This window comes from Protopterus annectens, chromosome 1.part0 (assembly GCF_019279795.1).
Source record: "Protopterus annectens isolate FY-2018-M chromosome 1.part0, PAN1.0, whole genome shotgun sequence".
NCBI lineage: Eukaryota > Metazoa > Chordata > Ceratodontiformes > Protopteridae > Protopterus > Protopterus annectens.
Genome location: NC_056725.1, coordinates 781,047,107 through 781,073,080, shown reverse-complemented (window position 1 = coordinate 781,073,080; position 25,974 = coordinate 781,047,107). Strand labels below are relative to the sequence as shown.

General features: G+C 38.7%; 1 protein-coding gene across 1 annotated transcript in view; it reads right to left on the bottom strand.

Moving 5' to 3' along the window:
* LOC122794524 (inositol-tetrakisphosphate 1-kinase-like) overlaps window positions 1–25,974 on the bottom strand; it is a 721,296-nt gene that overhangs the window by 52,750 nt on the left and 642,572 nt on the right. Inside the window, exon 10 of the mRNA XM_044062994.1 lies at window positions 178–314. Within this exon, the coding sequence (XP_043918929.1) occupies window positions 178–314 (137 nt within the window). The remainder of the gene's footprint in view (window positions 1–177; window positions 315–25,974) is intronic.

Genomic DNA, 25,974 nt, shown 5'->3' with positions numbered 1-25,974 from the left:
CTTACCTTGACTTGAGTAGATAATCTATTTGAAAATGTTATTTTATTAAAACATGGAACAGTTAATACTTTAAAAAGACTATATAAGTTTCACTGGTTTTAGCCTGCTGCAGAAAACAGATGATCTGTGTTAACAAAGCATTACATTCTGAAACAGATTCTGTGAAGTTATTCTGACCTGGAAATGCATTAATGTCGATCACAGCATGTTGGCCTGTTTGGTTACTGATAATGATATCAACTCCAAACAGTGACATCCCCAGTAAGGTACGGAGCTCATTCACAATCGTCTTAATTACATCAGCAGTTGGCTGTCTTGCAGCGTAGTCACCTAGATCCAGCTGTGGACAAAAGTCAGAAATAGTTGTGAGAGTCTACATGGTAATAGCTAATCACCCACAACCACTAGCACCACTAAAAACTCTCACTGTATTACATCATGACAGCTAATAACTCACAACCACCAGCACCACACTAACCTCTCACTGTATTACATGGTATGAAGATAGGTGAAGGCTGCCAGCCTAGCCAGATAGAATTTTGTAGATAATTATGTCATTTGTAAGCATTAATATAAGCCACAGGCTTGTTCTCTTAAATGGGAAAAAATTGTGTTAAATGTGGAACTGCAAAAATGTAACAACAGTGCACTCTGCTGTAACAAAGCTGATAAGTCAATTCTTTGATATCAAAACTCGGAGCTGAGATGCCTAGATAAAGGCATTCTGCCTATTGTTTTAAGGCCAGAGATAATGGCTCGAATTTGCATGTATAATTTATTTTATTGCTCTAGTTCTTGACCAGCTGCAAGATCAAAAGGGCTATTAACCTCTGAGAGTCTGTTAGCCTGGGAACCAGAAAGAAATTATGTAATCTGAAATGAATCGGTGGTACTATGTTATCAATTTAAGGACAGAAAGAATGAGAGCATTTGAGCATTTGTCTTGAGAACATCCAACTCACCACTTTGCCTGTGTCTATATGTAAGTAGGATTTTAGAACTGTGTTTTCTCTTAGATATAGCTAGGAAATAGGAAGATTAGACTAATTTGTTTTTCTCTGATGTCAGAACTTTTCTACTGTATTATTTTAAGTATTTCTCTGTCATCTCTAAACTCTTGGCTAGCACTGTGTAGTAAGAAGTATTGTCTTGTGTATTTTATTTATTATTAAATATGTTTAAACCTTTCAACTGTAGCTGTTTTGTGTAGAGATAATGTAAGCTCTAAGTGTGCATTGCATGTATATAGTGATACTGTACCAAGTCACTCCAAATAAGTCTTGACTGTTTGGTTGCACTTACCATTTGGATAATAATACTGCACAGTGTAATCGGACACCCTTTCATAAGGGCCTGTTAGTAGCCGATAAATATTAGCTGGGTGGTGGCAGTGATTTCTACCATATTGACCGGGTAAAAGGAGCACAGCTGGAGAACCTGTACCAGCCTTCTCCAGGAGTGCCTGTGTGGTTGTATAAACTCTTATCTCAAAGTGTGTGTGTGTGTGTGTGTGTGTGTGTGTGTGTGTGTGTGTGTGTCAGCTACTTGGGCAGGGACATGAAGCACTAGTTGGACAGAGAGGGTGCTGGAGGTTTTAGCTTGCCCACTAGGCTGAGATCTGAACCCTATAGCTTTGCCAGTGGGAAGTCTTATTGGAGACCTGGAGAGAAAGGGAGAAACCAGCCTCAGACTGACTGTGATCTATGTGTGCTCTTAAGGGAAATTGTACTTTACTATGTGTGTAGTTATTATCCTTTCCCTATATGGACACCTCTCACTGGCGTTAATGGTGAGGATTAAGGCTCCTTGATTGCTGGGCCAGTGCATGGGCATCACACATGAAAACAGCTAATCACCCACAACAACCAGCACAACTCCATACTCTCACTGTTATTTCATGGAAACAACTAATAACCCACAACCACCAGCACAATTCCAAACTCTCAGTGTATTACACCACAACAGCTAATCACCCACAGCATTACACAGCAACAGCTAATCACACACAACCACGAGCACCACTTCAGACGCTGATTACTGATAGTGTCATCAACTTCAAAAAGTGACAGTAAGGTATGGAGCTCATTTACAATCATCCTAATTACATGAGCAGATGGCTGCCATGGAACACAGTAACCTAAATCCAGCTATGGAAAAAAGTCAGATATAGATGTGAGAGTTTACATAATAATAGCTAATCACCCAGGACCACTAGCATCACTGATAACTCTCACTGTATTACATGGTAACAGCTAATCACCCTAAACCACCAGCACAATTCTAAACTATCACTGCATTACATGGTGACAGCTAATAACCCACAATCACCAGGAGCACTCCAAACTCTCATTGTATTACATGGTGACAACTAATGACCCACAACAACCAGCACCACTCCAAACTCTTAGTGTATTACACAGAAACAGCTAATAACCCACAACCAACAGCACAACTCCATATTCTCACTGTATTACATGGAAACAGCTAATAACCTACAACCACCAGGACCACTCCAAACTCATTGTATTCTATTTCTTTCTGTTGGAGTAAATCACTATTTGAACATGTAACTACAGCTGACCTTTACCTCCTCCAGCCTCAGTTTTGGGGAAAATTGCTGCTTGTTACTGACCAAGCAGCCTTGACTGAGAACTAATATGGTAGAGAGAAATAACAAAAGGCAATGAAAAAAAAAGAAAAACAAAATATCTTTTAAGCATTTTCAGTAAACTGTGCTTAAGATGAGATGTCATGCAGGAAATTCACAATAGCCTGTATTTAATTTTGTGGAATTTCCAGAAATAAATACACAAATTCTTAATTCTTTTTCCATGTGTCAAATATTTTTTAAATAAAAAGACTGTTTACAATAACCTTAGTAAAGCATAATTTCTGTCACAAATATTTCCTTATTTATTTATTAACATTTGATTACCAATAAAGTCTGACTGGGTACATGCCTATTTTCAGCATAGACCCAGGGAAAAAAGCTCCAAGTATTACAAAAACATTTTAAGAGCAATAATTTTACAATCTTCAAAAATAATTCAAAAACATCTGCAATTTAAACATTTTTCCAAATTACACCTAATGCGAAAACATTGGTTAAGAATAGATCCGACATATATGACAATGATTTCATATTTGGAGACATTTTAGCAAATTTAGAAGAAAAAAAAAAAAAATATATATAATCAAAATATAAAAAAATATAATTCCAACAGTGACCAGGAAAAACTAAAATAAAAAAAACAAATTAAAATTAAGCAGGAGTGTTTTGCTTCAGGCTGCTGTTTTTCAGATTCACACACAAGCTCCACCACATCATACTGGTATTAAGACATACTAAGAGCCACAGGATCTGCCCCCTGTTTTTACCATGCATTTTAATGTGGGTTGAATACAATTGTTCTTTGTGCCTTTAAGAGTTTTCTCTTTTTAATCATGTGACTAGGTAATGCTTAGTATAAGAATGGGTGTGTTGAGTGCTGTTTTTTATACACCTGAAGAAGCCCTGTGGTGAAAGCGCTTGTGTGTCTTGTAATAAATCAGCTAAAGAAACTGGGGCCTTGCTTCTGCCTGCTTTTATTCTTTGGATATGTTAGTATAATGCAAACAGGAATTGTAACATGAATTGAAAGAAAAACAGACTTATGAAATATTTAGATAGAGAGTGTCTGGGGGAGAAATTGGTTGAAGGAAGGAAGTGGGAGTAAGAAGATGTAAGGTATGAATAAGTGTTTGTTCTTATTTGGGGATATATTTAATCATGGGTTTGAGTAAGAACAGAGGCAGAGTTTGACTAGAAAGTCTTTCAGAATCTTTCTAAAGGACTGTAGTTAGGGTATTGACCTGATGGATTCAGTTAAGGTGTTTTTGGCCGTAGCCACATGCTATGAGTATAGACCATGTCCAGCAGATTTGATAGGTTTGTTGGCAGAGAGGAGTTTTGGTTATTGGATCATAATGAGAGACTGGGAACATAGTTGTGTAGAATGATATTTAGTGCAGGACAAGCAGGTGGATGCTGGATAATTTTATAGGCTATAAGAAGTTCTGTACATGCTAGTTAATGGGGTAGTGCTAAACAATTTAAGCCTTTTAGTGTGATACAGGGGTGGGTTCTGAAAGGGGTATTTGCTGCAAATTTAGCCATTTTATTATGAAATTGTTCAAGTTTTGTTTGTTGTCATACCTGGAGGTTAGTAAGAATGAGACTGCCATAAAGTAGGGGAGGAAGTAAGAAGTGGCAAGTTATGTTTTAGTTGTGTTGCTGAAAAAGTTTTGGTCTCTGTGAAGCATCCTTAGTCTTTGGTGAGTTTTTAATGCAATTTTGTATATGCAGATCAGATTTAAGATTATTGTCCACTGTCATCCCTAATAATTTGCTATAATAAGTGACTTCAATAGTTGAATTTATTAAGAGAGATGATTTCAAATTTTATTTTTTTATGAGAAAGGGGTTTAGGGAAAAAAAGGAATATAGTTGTGATTTGCAAAACCATGTTTCAGGGGCTGTCAAAGTTTCCTGAGTAATTTTTTTGGAGATGTGCCATATGAGTGTGGAGTCATCTATCTATCATATTAGGGAGGCCTGTTGTGTGGATATATGGGAGTGCTGGTGAGAGGGGACAAAGGATTGAGTCTTGTGGTACACAAGTGATGACTGGGAGGTATGGACAGAGAGTGAAGTGCCATTTTTAGAATGGAAGGTGGGCTGAAATAGACCCAGTGAGGATATTTAAAGTAGAAGTTTGCTGTAACAAAGTGTGTCAAAGGCTTTAAACAAATCTAGAAATGAGGAGGTGATCATTTTGTCACTACCTCTAGCTATATTGGCAGTATCTAAAAAGGATAGAAGGGCAGTGCTAGTACTATGGTAAGGATGGAAGCCATGTTGTGCTGGGGATATGAGATATTCCTGCAGGAGATAGTTTAGCAATTGCTTCTGAATACATTTTTCAAGTATTTTGGAGAGAGGAGGTAAGATTGCCATAGTTCTAAAGTTATTGATGTCTGTTGAATTTCCTCCTATGTGTAGAGAGATAATGTATGTTTTTTTTTCCAGAGAAAATGGACATGGGATTTCTGGACTTTCCTATTTATAAGGATTGAGACAGAATAGGCAATGCTATTGGCTGCTGTTTTTAGGTACTCACTTGGAAGGTCATCAACTGAAGTAGAGCATGGTTTGAGTTTTTTTAAGAGTAATTTTATATAGGATGCGTGCACAGGTTTGAACGTGAATATGGTGATATGTGGCTGTTGGGTAGAGTTGGGATTAAATGCTTGGGATGCAATGTTATCCATGAAATAAAGAGCTGAATTCAGTTGCAGTTTGGAGTGAATAATAATAAAAACAATGAAAGAAAAATGAAAAGAGCTGAATTTTTAGCCGGGATGTAAGACTTCTTTAATGGCTGATTAAAATGTTTTAGGATTGTGTTTACTATTGTTCTGAGTGTCGCTATTGCATAGTTTTTTGTCTTCATTTATTTGCATTTTAGTATGGAGCATTCTGATGTTTTCAAGGTATTCTGGTGATTAAAAAGGTTGGTGTAATATTTGGAGAGTTTAGGGAGGAAGTATGGATAGGTAGTTGGGACAGAGCTGGAGAGATGCTAACAGCTATTACTGAGTCATGGTAAGATGAAAGATGGCCCAGTAGGAGTAGAAGAATAGAGGATAGGCTAAGGAGAAGCATGGTTAAGTAAAGGGATCTGTATTTAACTGATGGCAGCTAGTGGGGAAGTTGGAATTAAGAAGGAAGCAAGATGTTGCGGGCTGTAGGATATTTAGTGATAGTGGTGGGTCTGAAAGCTGGTAGAATGTAAGTAAGAAGGAAGTATTTTTTGATAAAAGAAGAGAGTTAAAGTGTTCTTGTATCCTGTCATATGTTTCTGAAATGTAAGAAATAGAGGGGTTTGAAATGAGGATGTAGTTAACATAGGAAGCTGTGAGGGTTTATTTGGGGAAAATAGAAGGTGAAATGTAGAATAAGAGAAAAGTACTAATGGGGGTCTGAGTATGAATCGATGTAGTGCAAAACAGTATGGGAGGTAGAAAGACTGTTGGGAATAATGTTAAATGTTAGATGGAAGTTGGGATGTCAGAAAATACAAAAATAAGCCTTTGCATGAAACTAGTAAAGTTGTTTGGAGGGTTAGTGAATAGGTGTCACTGGTGAAATGTGTATGTGACAAGTATAATGGTAGAGTAAGAGAGGCTAGGTGTGAGGGAATTGAGGATAGGGTTGGGAAGCATAACAGGCTTCCCACCCTCATTTTAATTATTACAGAAAACAGTTTCTAGCCAGTACAAAGCAATTAACAAGGAGGTAAAAAGAATAGGTTTTCTTTCATTTACTGAATGTAGAAACCAGGAAGCTAGGGAGACTAAGGAACTGGCATATACAGTGTAATCTATTGGTCAAGAGAAAGGACAATGGACAACTTAGTAAGTGGTCCATAGAGTGCAATGAGTGCTTCTTTGGGGGGGGGGGATGTCGCAGCTACTTTCTAGCACAAGGCAGGCATATATTTAGAGAACCACTAGTGTAATACTTCATACCACATGCTTCTGGGAAGCGCATTTGCATTATTTTGCTTAGAAATCATTGAGGAAACTTAGAATGGGTTGTTGTGATGGTCTCTGGATTATATTGCTTGTTTTTTGATTTTGTGGGCATGTATAAAGTCTTAGCATTTGGGCCACACTTAGCATCATGCAAAGGCAGTTAGCATCACCCTGTATAAGTGAAAGCACTTAGAATCCAACTTTCCCTATAAAAAAATCCCATATTTCCCTGAGTACACGTTTATAAGATGAGCACTCGGTTTGTGCTTAGAGAAGCATTGATCTGTCAGATTATGTTAAGATTGTAGTTCTTAGACAAACAATGCTCAAACAACCCTGGCATAAACCTCTATATTACACCATTATTATGGTTTGCACACAGACAAGCATTGCTCCAACAGTCTTGTCTAAAACATTGTAGTTTCACTTAAATAGGACCTAAGTAAACCCATTCTAGACCCACTAGTACAACTCTCCTTGTAATCCATGGAGTAGAAACCTGGAACAATGGATATGCACTTTCCTCTTGTCTCTGCAGCTAGCTTAGTAGCATGGGCATCCAGAGACAATGCATCAATTGTTTCATGTTTACTGACAGCCATCTAATTCTTAAGAAGCTGAGACAGTGTGTGAGAGTTGGGGTTCATATTACGTTATTGAAAGATAATGTAATCGAACACTCAAAACGTCAAAACGGCCGCATATTAAAGTTTTTATTGTGGGGGGGCTGCACCCCCCAACCCCCCCGGTAAATATATATTCCAACTCCGAGATCGCACTACAGTGAGGAAAGGGCAAAGATCCCAATCTTCACTGTACTGCGATCCCACAATGCGATCTTCGAAATGTGGCTATTTCAAAGTTTTGAGCGATCGATTACGTTATCTTTCGATAATGTAATAGGAACACTGAGAGTTGAACTTGTGTATTGTCCCTGGAGACAAGGATCTCACCTACAGCTACTACAATTACCAAACAGGTTGTCAGAAACACATAACACAACATTCTACATGCCCATCAAACTAAAGACAAACATAAATGCTCATATATGCTGTAGCTCTTAAAAGTAATCTACCCAAACCTCAAAGGATTGTCCACAGATTAGCTGTCATAGGTGGAATCAGGCCTATTCTATCTACTTTGCAAAACATAATGATGCTGTTACCTGCTTTTTCCCGGTGTGAGCTGCTTGTCTTTGATAAGCCAAAGCCAAAGCTGTGCTTCCTGACTAAGAAAATGGAGATATAGGCAGAGAATCACTCATATAAGTTTAAGAATCAGGATATGTGTGATAGGTTCAGAGTGGACAGGGATATCCCAAGGGTTTTAGTGAGTATGTGTGGTGCCCCACAGGGAACTGAGGGATGCATGACTTACCTGATCTGTTGATACAAAGATAAGTATAGTCCTCACTATACTTGCCATGGGGACATTCCAGACACAAAGTTGGGACACATTGGGTCTCTCACAGGCTTCTGCCTTGAGGATACTGCAGCAGTTCCTGGAAGTACTCTTGTCACATGTGGGGCAGTACATCTATTTCCCAGTGTCACCTAGGGACTGAGCCTAGACTATGAGTACTTTTTATGAGGTGGCAATTTTCTCAGTGAGATAGATTGCACCCATGTTGCAATTAGAGCCCCAACTAGTCCATGGGGGGAACAGTACCATAATAGGAAGAGCTACCATTCTGTCAATTGCCATGTAGTGTTTGATGCATGGGTGTACATCACCAACATATCATAAGAACATCCTGGCAGTGCATGCAATTCCCAGATCTGCCACACTATCTCACTCTACCACCTCTTCCTGCATGGTAGGATGCCCGGTGGTCATCTTTTTGTTAAGTGGAAAAATATTTTTGTTTAAGTAGTTATTCATGGTAAAATGTATTGCTGAATACTAAACCACTTTTTTTTTGGTTTTTTTTTTTGTCTCTCCCCTTTCTCTCTCTCGCTCTCTGTTATGGTTCCTGACATCAGTAAGAAATCCAAGTAGAGTTGTACAATAGACTTACAACAAAACCCAGTCTCAGACCTGTATTGTCATTGAGAGGGTCTTTGGCCTCTTGAAGATTTGTTTTAGGTGCCTGGATGAATCTGGGGGTGCCCTTTAGTATGATCCACTACTGCATGCAGGATGTTTACTGTGTGTGGCATTCTGCAAAACATGATTATATGATGGCCTGACCCATGCTGTCACTGCTGCTCCCAGTTCCAGTCCTACTATGACTAATGATGACCAGCCAGCAGTAGTAATAAGGAACCCCATATGGCAGGCTCATGCACAACATATGGCTCAGCAGGTAAAGAGAAGGTGTCTAGTACAGAACTATGGACCATGACATTCAGGTTAGTGTTCCTTACTTGTAAAAAACACATGGAGTATAGTTGATGTATACAATGATATCTGTGGGCCATGTTGTATGACACATGGACTACTGTCATCGTTTATTAGACATTCCTTCTCATCTTTAAATGATATGTTTTTTTTTTAATTTAGCAGAGGTATTCATACTATTGTTTGTGAAAGTCATGTCTGCGTGCTCATTGACTCCTGTTCAGTGATGTCATAAGACAACACATAAGGAATAATCACATGTTTAACTGTTTTGCACAGTACATTCTGCTAAGGTGGTATACCTAGATATACATGCACTGAATGTCCTGAAGTGGTGCAATTAAAAAAAGTGTTACTTCAGCACTTAATATGAGCTCATACCTTGCAAGTAAATGAAAAACATCATATTTTTTTATATTACGCAATGTTGCCTCATTTTGAACTATGATGGTTGTTGAAGTACTGTACATCAGATTATTTCATTTTGCCATACACAATAATTTGTGGCCTCAAAGACAAAATCATCATCATTTGTGCAGTGGTGAAGGTGAAATGACAGCAGTATTTGTTTACATGGCAGGATATCATTTTAATCATTAATTTTCTTATTAGAGTTTCTTCCTCAAGTATGTGTGTATTACTACTTCTAAGTTGTAGGTCACTGCCAGATGGAATAATTAGCCTGGGTAGCAGCTTTCCTAAAAGGCACTATAATGCATTTCTTGGCACTGAGTTTTAATCCATGACTTTGGCACTATTCATTTGTCTGTGTTAGACCTTCTTTTAAGATGTTTGTGTCATGGGGGAATCTATCATAACTCCCACTTTGCAGTCATCAGTGAACCTGGTCAGCCAAAGGCCCTTGACATAAGCTTTTACCTCAGAGAAGTAGATGCCAAAGAGGAGCAGTCCCAACACACAGCTGTTTTGTACCCTGCTGGTGACTGGTCTCTTCATGGAGGTGGTCTCACCAGTCCTGACTTCTTGGGTCCTGTCTGTGAGCCAGCTGGAAAACCAGTGAGTTATGTAGGGGGTTTTGCCTAGTTTGGTGAGTTTGTTAACTATACTCAAGCTGGGTATTCTATCAAACACCTTAGCAAGGTCCAGGTAGGCGCTATGCACCTTTTTCCCTAAGTCATTGCCTTGGTTAGTAAGCATGATCTTCCCTTTAAAAAGCTGAAATAGGTTGTGTCCAGTGTCTGGAGGTTGCCTATGTCTTTATTGATCATTTCCATGATAATTTGTTCTATGGCTTTGCATGCTAGACTAGTCAAACAAATAGGTCTCAGGTCAGTTGATTACTCACCCTTGTGAAGTGGGATAACCTTTGCAGTCCTCCACTCTCATGGCACAAAGTCTGTTTTGAGGCTATAGTTGAAAAGTGACTCAAGTGGTCCTGCGAATTTAAACCATGTTTCTGTAATGGCATAGAGGTTTATATTCTCCAGATTGAGCAGAACTTATAGGATGTGGTGTTTCTTGTTTAGGCTACTAGCATTGAGCAGTAACACCTTTAAGTTTCTTTGGGTTTTATTTCCTATGTCAGTAGGTTTGTCAATTTGTCATTGCATAAAAAAGTCTCCAAGGGAGTGGATACAGTTTTAGCCAATATTGATGAGACTACAGCAGACAGGTGCAGACCATCCTTTGCAGAGCAACATGTTTTGTTAACAATGTCTTCATGCTGACAAATATTGAATCCCCCTTGAAAGACACCAGAAACTAAGCCAATCATTGATGCCAGTCATCTTTTGTTCATATTGTGGCATCATCCTTGGTGAAGGTAGAATGCTGCTCAATGCAAGGCACATACCTGTCTGAGACACATATTCAGAGAGATCAATAATGTTTCTCTTCATATAGTCCAGGGAAGTACAATTCAGGTCATTAACACCCGCAAGGGCTATGATAGAATCATATTGGTACCTGTGGTGTAATGACATAAATGGTGCATAACTTGGCAGATCCTGATTCCAGATAAGCAAAACATTATTATCTTCTGCATATTCAGTCTGGGGAGTGGAACATCTGAGTGTTGTACAATGGAGTCCCATATGACAAGAGCCCCTGGTAATGTGCTTGCATTATGAGCTTTGCTCTTGTAGGTGAACATGTTGTATTTGGTGTTGCTTTTGTTCAGTGCTTTAGAGATTGTTGAGGATAGGTGTTGCCATTTACAGGCTTAGGAGATCTTTGAGATTTGGGAAGATGGCTTTTTTGTGACTTGGTATAAGTTGGGTCTATGTGTGGTGAACATTATGTCTGGTGGATTTAATGTGTGTGTTCTTGACAACCTTATTTTTATGGATAAATAACTCAAGCAAGCGTTGACAGAGTGAGAAATAACCTTCTATGTGTAAAAAATCCAAGTAATCCGGTCTTCTGGAGACATACATCAGTTTATTTTACAGATAAACCATCACAGATAAACCCCAACAGAGCACTCAATCTACTACAGATCACACAGAAACACAACAAAGCAAAAATGCTTGCAATAAATATTCAAAAATTAATCTAAAAAGCCCAATCATTAAAGCTAAAAATAAATATATAAAACAAATAAAAAAATAACACAAATATAAACAATGCATATATGCATAAACAATAAACAATAAAAATTATATATTATAAAAAAAAATAAAATGATAACTCCATAAGAGAAGCCAAAAGAAAATGTAAATTATCAAGTACTATTATTTTGTAATATCATACTGTAACTGCAGTGTGTGTCATATAATATTGTGAATACAATGATACTCTAAATTTATATAGAATTAAATGCTATCAAAAAGATATAATATACAAACAGCAAGAACCATTATAAACCAAATAAATATATGTAGATCCAATTTTAGTGATACTTGGGTACAAATGATACTTGGTATAATAACAAAATAATGTAATATATATAATGTAAATTTATTGTATAATTGTTTAAACATTTTTTTATTTTTTTTTTGTTTTATTTTTTTTTTTTCATTCATTTATATTTATATTTTTTTCATTCATTCTACACATTTTTTTATATGCACTTTTTTATACACTAGATTTATATATTATTTTTTATACACATTTTATATACAGTTATATTTATTTGTTATGTTTATTTTCTTTTATTATAATACCGTAACTTGTTGATAATCTTTTCTTAGTTTTTGACACAATTTTTCTTTTTATTGTTTTATGCTTTTCACAGTTACTTATGATTATTATTAATTATGATTCTCAGTTATTGTTATTTTATTGAGCTGTATAGTTATTTTGCAGATGAGTATAGAGCTCACAACAAATATATATGCTATTTAGTTTTTTGTTTTCACTGGAATTTAATAGTTTTTTTTTTTTTTAAATATTAGATATTTTACTAATATATTTATTTTGTTGATTTTGTTGCATGATTTTATGTTTATTGCTTATTTTTTAGGTTTTATAAATTATTTTTTTAAAAGTTAGTTTGATTATTTAAACAGCAATATTTTAAAAATCGTGGTGATTCTTGAACAATTTTGTGATATGAAGACGCTTGCTTGAAGTAAAGCGCTTTTTTGTGGTTTATCTAGTGTATTTATCTGTGTCAATTCAGTCTTTTTAATTACGATTTTACTTTTTATTTTTTTATCTATCAGCTCTTTCTGCTCTGTTGAGCTATGCTTTTTATTTTTCCTTCAACCTTATTTTTATGCCAGATGTTTGCCTCCAGTGAAATTGTGGCTATGCATCTCTCGCATACTGTGTTTCTTCAAGGATTAAATGGTTGTCTGTGAACATGATACACTTGCTAAATTGTCTCAGGATGCCCATAGTTATCAAGCTGGCTATGGAGACACTTGTAAATTACATATCCATCTTGTCCATACCTTTATTTGAGTGGGCTACTGTAAGTTGTGGACTGGGTTATCCAGAGGTCTCCATGGCCAGTCTCTGGACTTGGCACGAGACTAGGTTAGATTGTGCTAAGATTTGACAGTTGTGCTGTTTAATGTGCAAACTAGCTGCTCTAAGCATGTCTCCTTGCAATGGCTTTGCTTTAGCCACACCAAGTTACAGGTTTCAGTTCTAAGAGTAGTTGTATAACATCTATTTTCTGGATGTTTGTGTCTGTACAGTGCAATGCTAACCTCGTGATGTAAAAACACAAAAAAGATTGCTTGGAAATGTAATGCTACATAAAGCAAGATAAACCACATTAACAAGGTAATTTCAAGGATTAGGGTCCTTTAGAACAATTTAAAGATAAAAATCAACAAATAAAGCAAAAATAAAGCAGTAACACTCTAAACAGTTAACTGAAGTACAAAACAATAAAGTAAATCTCTTATCTGCTAAGAATGGAGCATGCTTAATTCAGGACCCCCTCACAGTGTGGCAAGGGCACCAAGCAAATGGAAGCTCTGAGAAAATGAACAGAAGACAATTTGTAGTAAGAGGGGTTTACTCAAGTGCAATACTGGTTGCAGAGTGGGCACTTAGTACTAAGGATATATGGAAAACAATGGGTGGGAAAGTACTTTAATAGGTTACACAACAACAATAGCAATAGTAATGAAAGAGGGAAGTCAGATTAACACAAGGGGTAGAATCCAGAGACACAACCTTTTAAAACCACAACAATGTAAGTGTGGGAAGGCTGGCAAAAAATTCAAACTGGAGCTCTAGTCCTATGGTTAGAATTTCAGAAACTTGTAGCTTAATGTCTCAGTGGGGCTGGGGTAGATTTAAAGAAGGGAAACAGTAGCAAGGTAAACAGAAAGTCACTGGAATGCAACTTTAATCATGTGTATACGGCTGTAAAAAGTACTGAATCACGAAGCCTGGAGCAGAATTCAGAATACTGCCACTACTGTGCAGAATTTTACCAGTAATGCTGTTTATGGAAAATGCTGCAATAAATGATTAAATGAGGTTCAAATCTGACTGTAGATCTCAATACCTCCACATCTGTGAAAGAAGCTAAAAAGGCTGAGGCTTCAGACTGTGTTAAAAATACAAAAAGCAATATTTTACATGAAATTCTACTTATGGAAATAGAAGTACAGTATAATGTACATACAATGCTAAAATCTTGCAGTAACACACAAGGTTCCCACTACTGCAAATAAAGATACAAGAACAAGGTCCCAGAACAAACTAAAAAAATGCAAACAGATAACTTCTTTTGGCTAAAACATGGACAAAATGCAGAGAAGTGCAAAAAATGTATCACTACACAGGTCACTATAAGTGCAACTTAAAATATTTAAGCATAATTTAAATAAAAGTTTTTCCTTCCCTTTTGATTTGAGGAAAGGATAGCCTTATGGGCAAAGAATGGGTATAAGACCTTCAGCTATGTCCACATTCTCAAAGGAAGTCTACAACTGTGTGCTGAACTGATTGTAAATGGAACCACTTATATGGCACTGGAGAATATGGCAAACCTACTAGCTGATAAATTTAACTCTATTTTTACAGCGCTTCCCCCCGACACTTGTCGAGAGAACCCATTTATGACTCCCCTGACTATCTCTAGTGAACAAGTCCTCAATGTGCTCTTCAAGGCAAAAGATACTGCATCCATGGGCCCTGATAATATTCCAGGATGCCTTCTGAATAGCACAAAACATGACCTATTGAACCCTATAAAATCACTGTTCAACCTTAGCCTCCATACTGGTTTTATGCCTAGCAAATGAAGGACTGCAACAGTTATCTTTCTGCACAAGGGCAACCATCTAATGACCTGAGTAACTACAGATCCATAAGTCTGATTAGTCTCATATATAAAGCCATGAACAAAAATTATCATGAATATTATAAATAAACACATTGAAACCAATATAGTTTGGTTTTGTCAAGGGCAGATCATGCCTATTCAGCTGGGTGGACTTTTTTAAGAAGGTCACCAAAGCAATGTACAAGGGCAAAATGGTTCACACAGTCTATCTTCAACTGGCCAAGGTAGTCAACATTTTTTCCCATTCAGGTGTTATACACAAACTCACAAAAATAGGACTAAACTCCTGTGCCACCCATTAGATAACAAACTGGCTCACAGATAGGACACAGGAAGTCAAGATAGGGGACTCTGTCTCCACAAAAAGGCCAGTCATGAGTGGTGAGTCTCACGGCTTGGTACTGGGACTACTCATTTTGGTGTTGACTTTTCTGAAGTCAAACCTGACATCAAAGGCCTCTAATAAGCCAAGATTGTGGGTGTTTGTAAGCTTAGTGCAATCATAGAATCCCCCAAGGACACAAATATTCTCCAAGAGAGCTTGTCATAAACTAATAATTGGCACCAGAGCCACTTTCTAAAATTGAATGCCAAAAAAATGTAAAATAATATAATTGGGTAAGTCATCCATGCCTGAGAATTACCACACAGATAATATACTCAGAAGGGTAGGCCCAGTGGTTAGGGAATTGGGAACTGATGTGGACAGTGATCTAGCCTTTGACCATCATGTGTCTACTGTTGTAAGGAAGTCATTCTATATTGCACACATTGTAAGCAAGTCTATGGCATCCATGTCCAGAGATGTCATTGTCCTACTGCAGTAGCCCTCATTTGGCCAGTCAAAGAGTAGAGTGCTCCCTTTGGTATATACCTGACCAGACACATGCAACAACTGGAACACCCAAAGAGGTTTCTCACAAAAAGAATATAAGATGTAAACCACATAGAATTAACCGACTAATTCAAAGCTTTATCTTTATTCTCAGTCTTATACAGACTATCGAGAGGTGTGCTATGCCTGACTGCGACATCATCAGTTCCAGTACTAATTTACTTGCTGCACATCTGCAAGTCTGACAACATTAGTAATACATGACGGAAGGCTGGAAATATCATTTATAATATAAGTGGAACATATTGGAGGTATGTGTCCCAGAGACTAGCCCTATTGTGTTGCAGGCTTCCCATCCATGTGAAGCAGAGCCTCCTCTCTGACTCTATTCAAATGCAACCTGGACTAATGGATGGGAAACCAAGGTTAAAGAGGCATGTAGAAACTGAAGGAAATTTACAGAGTTTTGCTATTAGTAGGAGAGCTACTTCAGACACAGAAGTTAGTTTGGAGCGATACGCAGAAAGTCATTGCAGTGCAATCCACAGAAGTTTGGTACAGACACTTCAGAGTGAGTGGAGGTCAGATCAAATAGCCAGCATTCTAAACTATTAATTATATTACTCAGGAGGAAAGGAAAAATTCTGAGTATAGTGAGTGCAGAAGCTATGGAGATTATAATTCAGTCTATTTCAGTTTATCAGCACTGTTTTTAGATACATTAAGATCTGACATTCTGAGTACATAATTTAAGGAAAGGATCGTAAGTGCAGACACTATGGAGATTATAATTCAATAATCTATTTAATTTTATCAGCACTGTTATTGGAGACATTAAGATCCGATATTCTGAGTAGAGAATTTAAGGACAGTATTGTAAGTGCAGACGCTACAGACATTATAATTCAATAATCTATTTCAGTTTATCATGTTCCCTAATCTAATCTTTAAATACTCTTGTCAGTTTTACCAACATAAAATTTTAAATATTTCAAACAATGCGCAAGGTACACTACATGTTTAGTGTTACATGAAGAAGAAACATTAAAGCTGTATTATTTTTTTTTTCATCTGGGTGCATAAACTTGGTACTAGTGTCCATGTAACTTGAAACATTACAATGTCTACACATAGTCAGACCTCCACTATCTGGGGCATTGACCTTACTCCTTGGGAAACAAATTTCTTTTAAGGAAGAGCTCATTTCCTAACAAAAATTGGGGTTCTTGTTCTATAATGTTACTAACACCCTTATCCGAAGTCAGAATTCCCCAATTTTTCCTAACTATGCCCATATAAGTCTGTACATCAGATAAATAATATAGGGGCATCCTAAGCATCCCTTTATTACTGATGTTACTAGCTTTCCTAGTGACCTGCCTCTTAGAAAAATAAGGTTGTGCTACTGATTCTCTGAGTCTGGTAACCTCCTCTATATTAGTCTTTACCATCTTGTCATCACAGCCCCTCTCCATTAATTCCTTAGTAATACCTTCAGTGCATCTCAAGAAGTCAGGCTCCCTCCCATTGAGTCAGGAGGCTCTAAAAGCATGGTTCCTTACCACACTCTTGAAAATATATGGGGGGTGCATACTGTCATATGACAGTAAACTGTTGACGTGACATGGTTTCCTATATTGTTTCATGCACTGTCTGTTATTCTCATCTACCAAAACTGCTACATCCAAAAAATGCATAACCTTGTCAGAGTATGTAAATGTAAACTTTAAAAACGCAGTGCTTTCATTAACATACTGGAGGAATTCAGTTAACTCTTGCCTGCTTCCACTCCACACAATAAAAAGGTCATCCACACACCTTCTGAAAAATGAAATGTGTTTACTAAAGGGACCTCTTAACATATATTCAGATTCCCAAACCACCATTACAGCATTTGCATAGCTATTGGCACATGAAGTGCCCATAGCTACGCCATTGTTCTGCCAATAAAACACATCCCCAATTCAAACTACATTGCAACACAACACTATCTCAAGCAAATCCTTAATAAGTTTGATCTGTCTAACTTCAAAATTAGAATATATCCTAAGAAACTTCTCGATACTATCCATACCCAGATCACTCGGGATCACATTAAAGAGTGATACTAACGTCCATGGTGACCAGGATGTAACTCTCCCTTTCACTCAAAACTTGCATGTGTTCAAATAAATCAGTTAAAAAATGTTCAGTATCTTTTAGTACCAGTGGTACCGCATTAAGTAAAGGTCTCAAATTCTTCTTTCTATATATAGAGATGGACTCCGTAGACCACCCTCTCCCAGAGACTATCGGTCTCATTGGTGGACACATTTTATTTTTGTGAATCTTAGGTAATTCCTGTATAAAGGGGATAACAGGATGTTCTATGAGAAAATAATCATATATTTCCTTAGTTATAGAGCCCTCACTCAGTAATGTATCTAATTGTAATTTAATCTAATGCACCATTTTATCAATCTTTGTACGATTAACCTTCGTGTAAAAACTAACATCGCATAACATATTGAGCATAGCATGTTCATATTTACTAGCATCCATGATGACAATGGGCCCGCCCTTGCCAGTGGGCCTAATCACTATATCTGTGTTTTCCTGCAACTGTACTAAGGCCATCCTTTCACTTCTAGTAAGATTATTTTCCTAGAACCATTGTTATAGTTAGTGTTTCTAGCATTATGTAATCTATGCACATCCTGTATACACATTGTTTTGAAAGCATGTATCAAAGGATTCACAGGTGGTACATAAGAACCAGGTTTCTTGAAAACATTATTTTCCCTATCACTGCTATTAAACATTAACTTAAGGGTTAAATCCCTGCAAAACTTTTTAATATCAAAAATGACTTCAGTAGTGTCTGAATACCTACTTGGTATGAAAGATAGTCCAGAGTATAGAATTTAAGGACAGTATGCAGCGGTTAGCATTGTTGCCTCACAGCAAGAGGTTCTCCCATTCGATTCTTGGCTGGATCACCTTCTGTGTGGAGTCAGCATATCCTCCCTGTGGCCGAGTGATGTTAAAGACATGCAGGTAGGTGCGTCCGTGAATGGGCATGCCTTTTTTGAAGGTTGGGCATCAGGCTGGCAACTCGGCACCGTAAAAAAATCCATTGCCAATCATTAGTGGACGGAAGTTCCACAGTTGCGACCCCTAACTGGGAAAAGCTGAAAGACTTAAATTGTTAGTGCAGATGCTACGGACATTATAATTCAATAATCTATTTCATTTTTATCAGCACTGTTACTATAGACAGTTAAGATTTGATTTTGATATTGTTGACACCTACCTCCACTGCACAAACTAAAACTTTCTTAACTGAACTACAGTGTATCCAGACTTTTATTCTGAACGGCACAACAAGATTTGGCACATAAAGGAGAGACTAGCAAGTGTTCAGCACAGTCCTGGGTAATTAAAAAATAAATACATTCATTCCAGTCTCATTGCAGTTTGTTTCCAGTATTCTACAGTCCTTTCAAGTCTTATAAAGACAAACCAGTTAAGCTGTTCAATAGTGTGAGACCCAGTCTTAAGAATTGTTAACTCTCTCCCAAGTGATGTTAACATTGGATCTTTCACTAAAAAATGGCAGTGACAGCCAACAAATGACAGCAGCAAAAGTCAAAAAAGCTTATTTTCTGCCAGATGTCTATTCGTACAATCTTCTGCTGACTTTACTTCAAAAGTGTCTTCCTGTCAGTTTGATAGCTCTCGTTATGTGCTTTACAGGTTTTAAAAGTTAGGAAAAACGTTGTGTTTTTTTTCTTTTTCTATAATGAGCAGTACATGGAGCAAATACATATCTATGCACTACAAAGAACTATGATCAGATCTCTGCTTGTAACCTAACATTATGCTGGAAAGCTGATAGATTTGCTGTAAGCTGCAGAATTGGAATCTATTCCAAACTGATAAGTACACTTTTTTCAACTTAATTTGCACTGTGCTGCATTTATACACTTGCCTATTATTTATAGTGATGCTATAGTGATTCTGTCTCTTGTTGTCTCCACTGTGTTTTTTTTCTCAGGGTAGCTCAAGGTCATTTCAGGGAGGGGGTTGTTGAGCCAGCCCACATCCTAGCTGTTAGTCATTGCCTGAGGTGTATCTCATTGCTGTAATTCCAGTACAGACTGCATTTCTGTGAACTGCTGGAAAGATGATAGATTTCTTGTGAGCTGCAGAAATGGAATCTATTCCAAACTGATAAGTACAGTTCTTGCAACTTAATTTGCACTGTACTGTATTTATAGACTTGCCTATTATTTATAGTGGTGCTGTATTGTTTCTGTCTCTTGTTGTCTCCACTGTGTTTTTTTCTCAGGGTAGCTTAAGCTAGTTTCAGGAAGAGGGCTGTTGAGCCAGCCCACATCCTAGCTGTTAGTCATTGCCTGAGGTGTATCTCATTGCTGTAATTCCAATAACAGACTGCATTTCTGATAACTGCTGTAAAGCTGATAGATTTGATGTGAGCTGCAGAACTGGAATCTATTCCAAACTGATAAGTACACTTTTTGCAATATTTGCACTGTGCTGTATTTATACACATACCTATTATTTATAATGGTGCTGTATTGTTTCTGTCTCTTGTTGTTAATCTTGGTGACTTTGAAACTGTCCGCCCCTCTTGTAAGTTTGTATTTGGATACTCCTTTCTGGGCCTATTTCATTTGCTCACTCAACTGAGTGCAGTGAGATTATATGCTGATTTCAGGCACTCCTACTGTGTACAAAGAGAGCATTTAAAAAGGACAACCCCTGTAGCCTCTTAATCCTGCTGTGTTACCTCCCTCCAAAAAAAAAAAAAAAAAAAAAAAAAATATATATATATATATATATATATATATATATATATATATATTTTTTTTTCAGCTGCTCTTACTGTAACTGTCTTAGTTGCTGTTCTGCCTGCTATCTGTTCAGTTGTTCTTACTCTGCACTTATTATTACTTGTTAGTAGCCTTCTAATTTAATGCCTTCTGCACTTGTTTTTTAGTCATTTGTTAATTTAATTGCATTTAATTAAACTGTATTTGCCGTAATATTGATACACGTGTGCTAGTCTGCACTGCATTTGAATTGTATTTACTGCTGTTTTAGCTGCTTTTCTGTAAAAAAAAAATTCCTAGCTTGTTTCCTGCCTTTCCTGTAACTTATCTAGTCCAGATACAGACTTGCTGTATCCAGGACTGTTTGTAAGCTCCTGAGCCTCTCAAGCCTTTCTGTGGTGGAGGGAAGCCTTCTAGCTTATCAGTGGGAGTGGTGCACTAGGTAGCCTATCTACCAGAGAAGAGGTTTCTGGCCCCGAAATTATAGTTTATTGGCCATTTGGGAAGCTCTTCCATCTCTTTCAACCTTCTGATTCAAAAGCCTGTGTTTGTGCTTGTTTCCTGCCTTTCCTGTTATTAGTCTAGTCCACGTACAGATTTGCTGTATCCAGGACTCTTTGTAAGCTTCTAAGCCCCCCAAGCCTTTCTGTGTTGGAGGGAAGGTGTCTAGGTTATCAGTGGGAGTAGTATGCATCAGGTAGCCTATCTACCATGGGAAGAGTGGGTTTTGGCCCATAAATTGTAGTTTATTGGCCGTTTAGGCAGTTTTCCATCTCTTTCAATTTGCTGGCTTAAAAGCCTGCATTTACACTTGTTCCCCACCTTTCCTGTAACTGGTCTAGTCTAAGTACAGATTTGCTATATCCAGGACTCTTTGTAAGCTTCTGAGCCCCTCAAGCCTTTATGTGCTGGAGGGAAGCCTTCTAGCTTATCAGTTGGAGTGGTAAGCACTAGGTAGCCTATCTACCACAAGAGGAGTGGTTCTGGCCCAGAAATTGTAGCTACTGGCCGTTTGGGCTTTTTTTCCCATGTCTCTCAACTTTCTGGTTTTAAAGACTGTGTTTGCGCTTGATCCCCACCTTTCCTGTGACTAGTCTAGTCCAGGTACAGATATGCTGTATCCAGGACTGTTTGTAAACTTCTGAGCCCCCCAAGCCTTTGTGTTGGAGTGCAGCCTTCTAGCTTATCAGTGGGAGGGTAAGTACTAGGTAGCCTGTCTAACACAAGAGGAGTGGTTCTTGGCCCAGGAATTGTAGTTTTTTCTGGTTTAAAGACAACATCTGTGCTTGTTTCCCATCTTTCCTGTAACTAACCTAGTGGAATGCACTAGAAAGCTTTAAACTGATACAAGCCTTCTAGCTTAAAAGAGAGACTTTGGAGTGATTGAGTATTAGTTTTCTGTATTTTCTTGCTTTACTTAACTGTTTTCCGCCTAAACGCTGTTTTTCCAGCACTTATTGTGATTTAAAAGCTTGTTTTTTTTTCACATATTGTACTTATTTGACTGCCTGCACTTTTAAAAAGTTGTTTTTTTGTTTAAATAATTTGTTTAACTGTTGTGGGCTACACACTAAAGTGCAATAGCCTTTTCTGATCACTTGTAGTCATTTAAAGCTGTTTTAAGTGTACTTTTTACTGTTTTTGCCTTATCTTTTCAAAATAAAACAAAACAAAAAAAATCTTGTTTCCTACCTTTCTAAGCTAGTATAGTCGAGTTTTCAGGTTAGTGCTGAATTCATAGCTGTGTTACAAGTGTCTGAGTTCCCCATACCTTACTTGGATAGAGGGAAGTTTCTCTGTTCACCTGTGAGAAAGGGGAACTTTGAGCAGCCATCTGTCCCTGGAGGAGTGGTTCCAGCCCAGAAGTTAGTAGTTTAAAAACCACGTTTGCACGGTTTTATGCACTAGGCAGCACCAGTTAGCTAGGGTTAAATTATTCCCGGTTCCACTAAGTCTCCTCTTCAGTTTTTCACTTGAAACTAGTCTAACTCTCAACCTAAGCACTCAAAAAGCATCCTACAGTCCAGCACTTGCTCAGACCTAATAGCAAGCACTAATATACCCTGACACTTGACTGCCCAGCAAGGCAGGGCTCTTTATCCACCCCTCACCAACCAAGTGACTAAGCAGCTCACCCTACTATTTAGGCATGACCAAAGGGCAACTTCAGGTGTACTCTCCAGTCCAGCTGGTGAATCTGGGTATCCTGAGGCAAGTTACAACTGCCTCATATACACAGACAGCCCTCTCCTCCTACCACAAAACACTAACGAGAGATTCAATTATACAGCCAAACTAGAGGCTAAGGTCTCTCCACCCAAGACTGGAACAGACAGTCATGAGGAGAAGGTTAACACTTGCACCACACCTCCAGCCTCACACAGACCTACTAAACCAGCACTGGAAAAAAATACACATAAATACACAAAATCATACTTGGAGGTTCTAAATAAAAACCTGCAAAAGCATCAGAGAGCTCCAAAGCAGACACCCAGAAAACCTGCACCTCCCGTCACAAACCAGACAACACATAAAACACAAAATCAATGTGCCGCAAAATCACAGCCCTTAAGGTGAAATAACATACCTAACACAATAGTAATAGGTGACTCAACAGTCAGGCACACTGATGCCCCACTCACTAGGCTGGACAAGGAGAAGGTTAGTGTTAGCTGCTTATCGGGAGCCAGAATCCGCCACATAACATAAGCACTCAGGTCACTCCAGAACAAGTATAACTCTGTCATTGTTCATGTTGGTGTGAATGACCTGAGATGTACCTCCCTGGACTACATGAAAAGAGACATGGAAGAGCTCTCTGATCATGTAGCCCAGGCGGGTATGACCCTGACCCTGAGTAGCATCCTGCCCTCACCAAGAATGATACCTCAGTATAAAGAAACAATGATCAATTTCAACAATTGGCTAAGCTTCTGGAGTCATTCAAAGGGGATCCAGTGTCTGTAAGCCTGGGATGACATGCTCGACAAGCCACGTTGCTTCGCAAGAGACGGCTTACACCTGTCACCCCTTGGCTTTTGAATACTGGCCAAGGCTCTTGCTGCCCCAATAGTGCCTTTTTTAGGCAAGGCTCAAAATTCAAACCCACCACCGTAAACAGCACAAGTAAAAAAAATGAAGGTTATACTACTCAACGCCAGGAGTTTAAATCTCAAAATGCATGCACTCGAAGCACTCCTAAGTATGGAGAATGTTGACATCTGTGCAGTAACTGAAGCCTGGTTCAAGGCACTCCAGCACTACTGAGCTACAACTCATACCACACATTTTGGCCACAGAACACAGACCGAAACACAAAAGGAGGGGGTGTATCAATATTCATCAAGGATACCCACACCTCCAGGTTAGTAGCGTAGCATGATACCTCTGAGATCATCCATGTGCAACTAACATCGAGAAAATCTGCAATGCAAATTGTGGCCTGCTACAGATCACCCTCCATGACCCAGGACCACCACTCCGCCTTTCTGGAGACACTGGAAAACATGAAGGTCCTACCAAACACACTGATATTGGGCGATTTCAATTACCCTACCATTAACTGGGAAAACTACTTGAGTACAAACTCCCTGGCTCAGTGCTTCCTGGAATTTATCAACTCAAATGCCCTGGATCAGCTGGTAAACTCCCCTACCACAGGCTGCAACATATTGGACCTGGTCATCACCAACATGGGCGACGGGTGTTCTGTACCGGAGGTCAGCCCATCACTGGTTAGATCGGACCATAAACTAATCACCCTGGATGTCCACACCCCACCTCCACCCCCAACCAAAGAAACCACAGTGAAAAACTTTTCTAAAGCAAACTTCACCTTACTTAAGGCAGAGGTGGTAAGTTTAACAGCCCTCACGCTAAAGGATAACACTGCCCAAGATGCAGAATCCTTTACAATTGCACTCTATGAGCACCTACAAGGATGCATGGATCATGCCATCCCTAGCAAAACCAAGACTCACTCCCCTAAGAGAAGGAAACCAGTCTAGTGGACCCCTGCCATAAACAGGTTATACAACAGAAGGAGGAAACTAGTTCAGAAAAAAAGCAAATCCCAAGAAGGAAAGACATCCCTGATCAGTATCAGTAAGAAACTAAGGTCCCTCATAAAATCATCCAAGGCTAACTTTGAAAGAAAAATAACCAAGGATTCGAAAGATAAGCACAAAGCCTTCTTTAGCTATGTCAAAAATGTAAGTGGCAACTCGCAGATATGCTCTGAGCTAGTGCAAAATAGCACAAAATATACTGAACCTACTGATATTGCCAACACCCTGGCAGATTCAGTGCAAACTTCACCTCTCTCTCACCTTCAAAAGAGCCCACAACATTACCGGAGAAGTGTAGTGTCCCAGAAATTACAGAAGCACAGGTGAAAACAGCCCTTTCAAAAAACAAAAACACAGCATCAATGGGGCCAGATGGTGTCCCAGGCTGCGTCTTGCACGAACTACCGAATGAACTAACCCCCCACCTAAACACACTGTTCAACCTCAGCCTCTCCACAGACTACGTGTCCATAGAATGGTGCACAGCAACGGTTATTCCGCTCCACAAGGGAGGGGCCACAACTGACCCTGGTAACTATCGCCCCATAAGCCTGACTAGCCTAGTCTGCAAGGCTATGGAGCGCATCACTATGGAACTCATTAACAAAGACTTTGGGAACCTCCCAACACTTGACCTGACCCAGTTCAGCTTTGTTAAAGGCAGATCATGCCTACTAAACCTGGTTGACTTCTTCAAGACAGTCACCAAGGCCATAGACAAGGGAAAGGTGGTTCACACAGCCTACCTTGATCTCACCAAGGTGTTCAACACCATTCCTCACTCGGGTATTATATAAAAACTCACCAGCTTGAACATAAACCCCTATGTCACAAGATGGGTTGCCAACTGGCTTACAGACAGAACTCACACGGTAAGAATAGTGGGCTCCAGGTCCGACTCTAAACCAGTCACAAGTGGTGTCCCGCAAGGCTCGGTTCTGGGACCCCTACTGTTCGGCATATATTTCTCAGAAGTACAGGCAAACACAGGAGGACTATGGCTAACCAAGTTCATCGATGACTGCAAACTGGGAGCCATAATTGACTCTCCGGCTGACACGGACATCCTTCAAAAAGGCCTTACTGAGACAGACACCTGGTGTCAAAGTCATGGCCTCAAGCTAAATGCCAAAAAATGCATAGTCATCCCGCTTGGGAAAAACAAAACACCCACGAATTACCACATAGGCGGCAACCCCCTTAATACAAAAGAGGTAATTAGAGATCTGGGGACCCACGTAGATAGTAATCTCTCCTTTGACAATCATATTGCCAAAGTAGCGAGGAAATCCTTCTATGTGGCCCATCTAATTACTAAGGAGTTTGCATCTAGAAATAAAGAGGTTATAGTGCCCCTCTACTCGTCACTCATCAGACCCATCATAGAGTACAATGCCCCATTTGGGATGTACCACACAAGACACTTCCAACAGCTGGAAAAACCACAAAAGCACCTCACCAAGAGGATTACTGGCCTCAAACATATGTCCTATGCAGCCTGACTGAAAAAACTCCAGCTGTACTCAGTGGCATATCGGTTACTCAGAGGTGATATCTGACTGACTTACAAAACCATATCCAACTCAGAATTGATGGACATGCTCCACC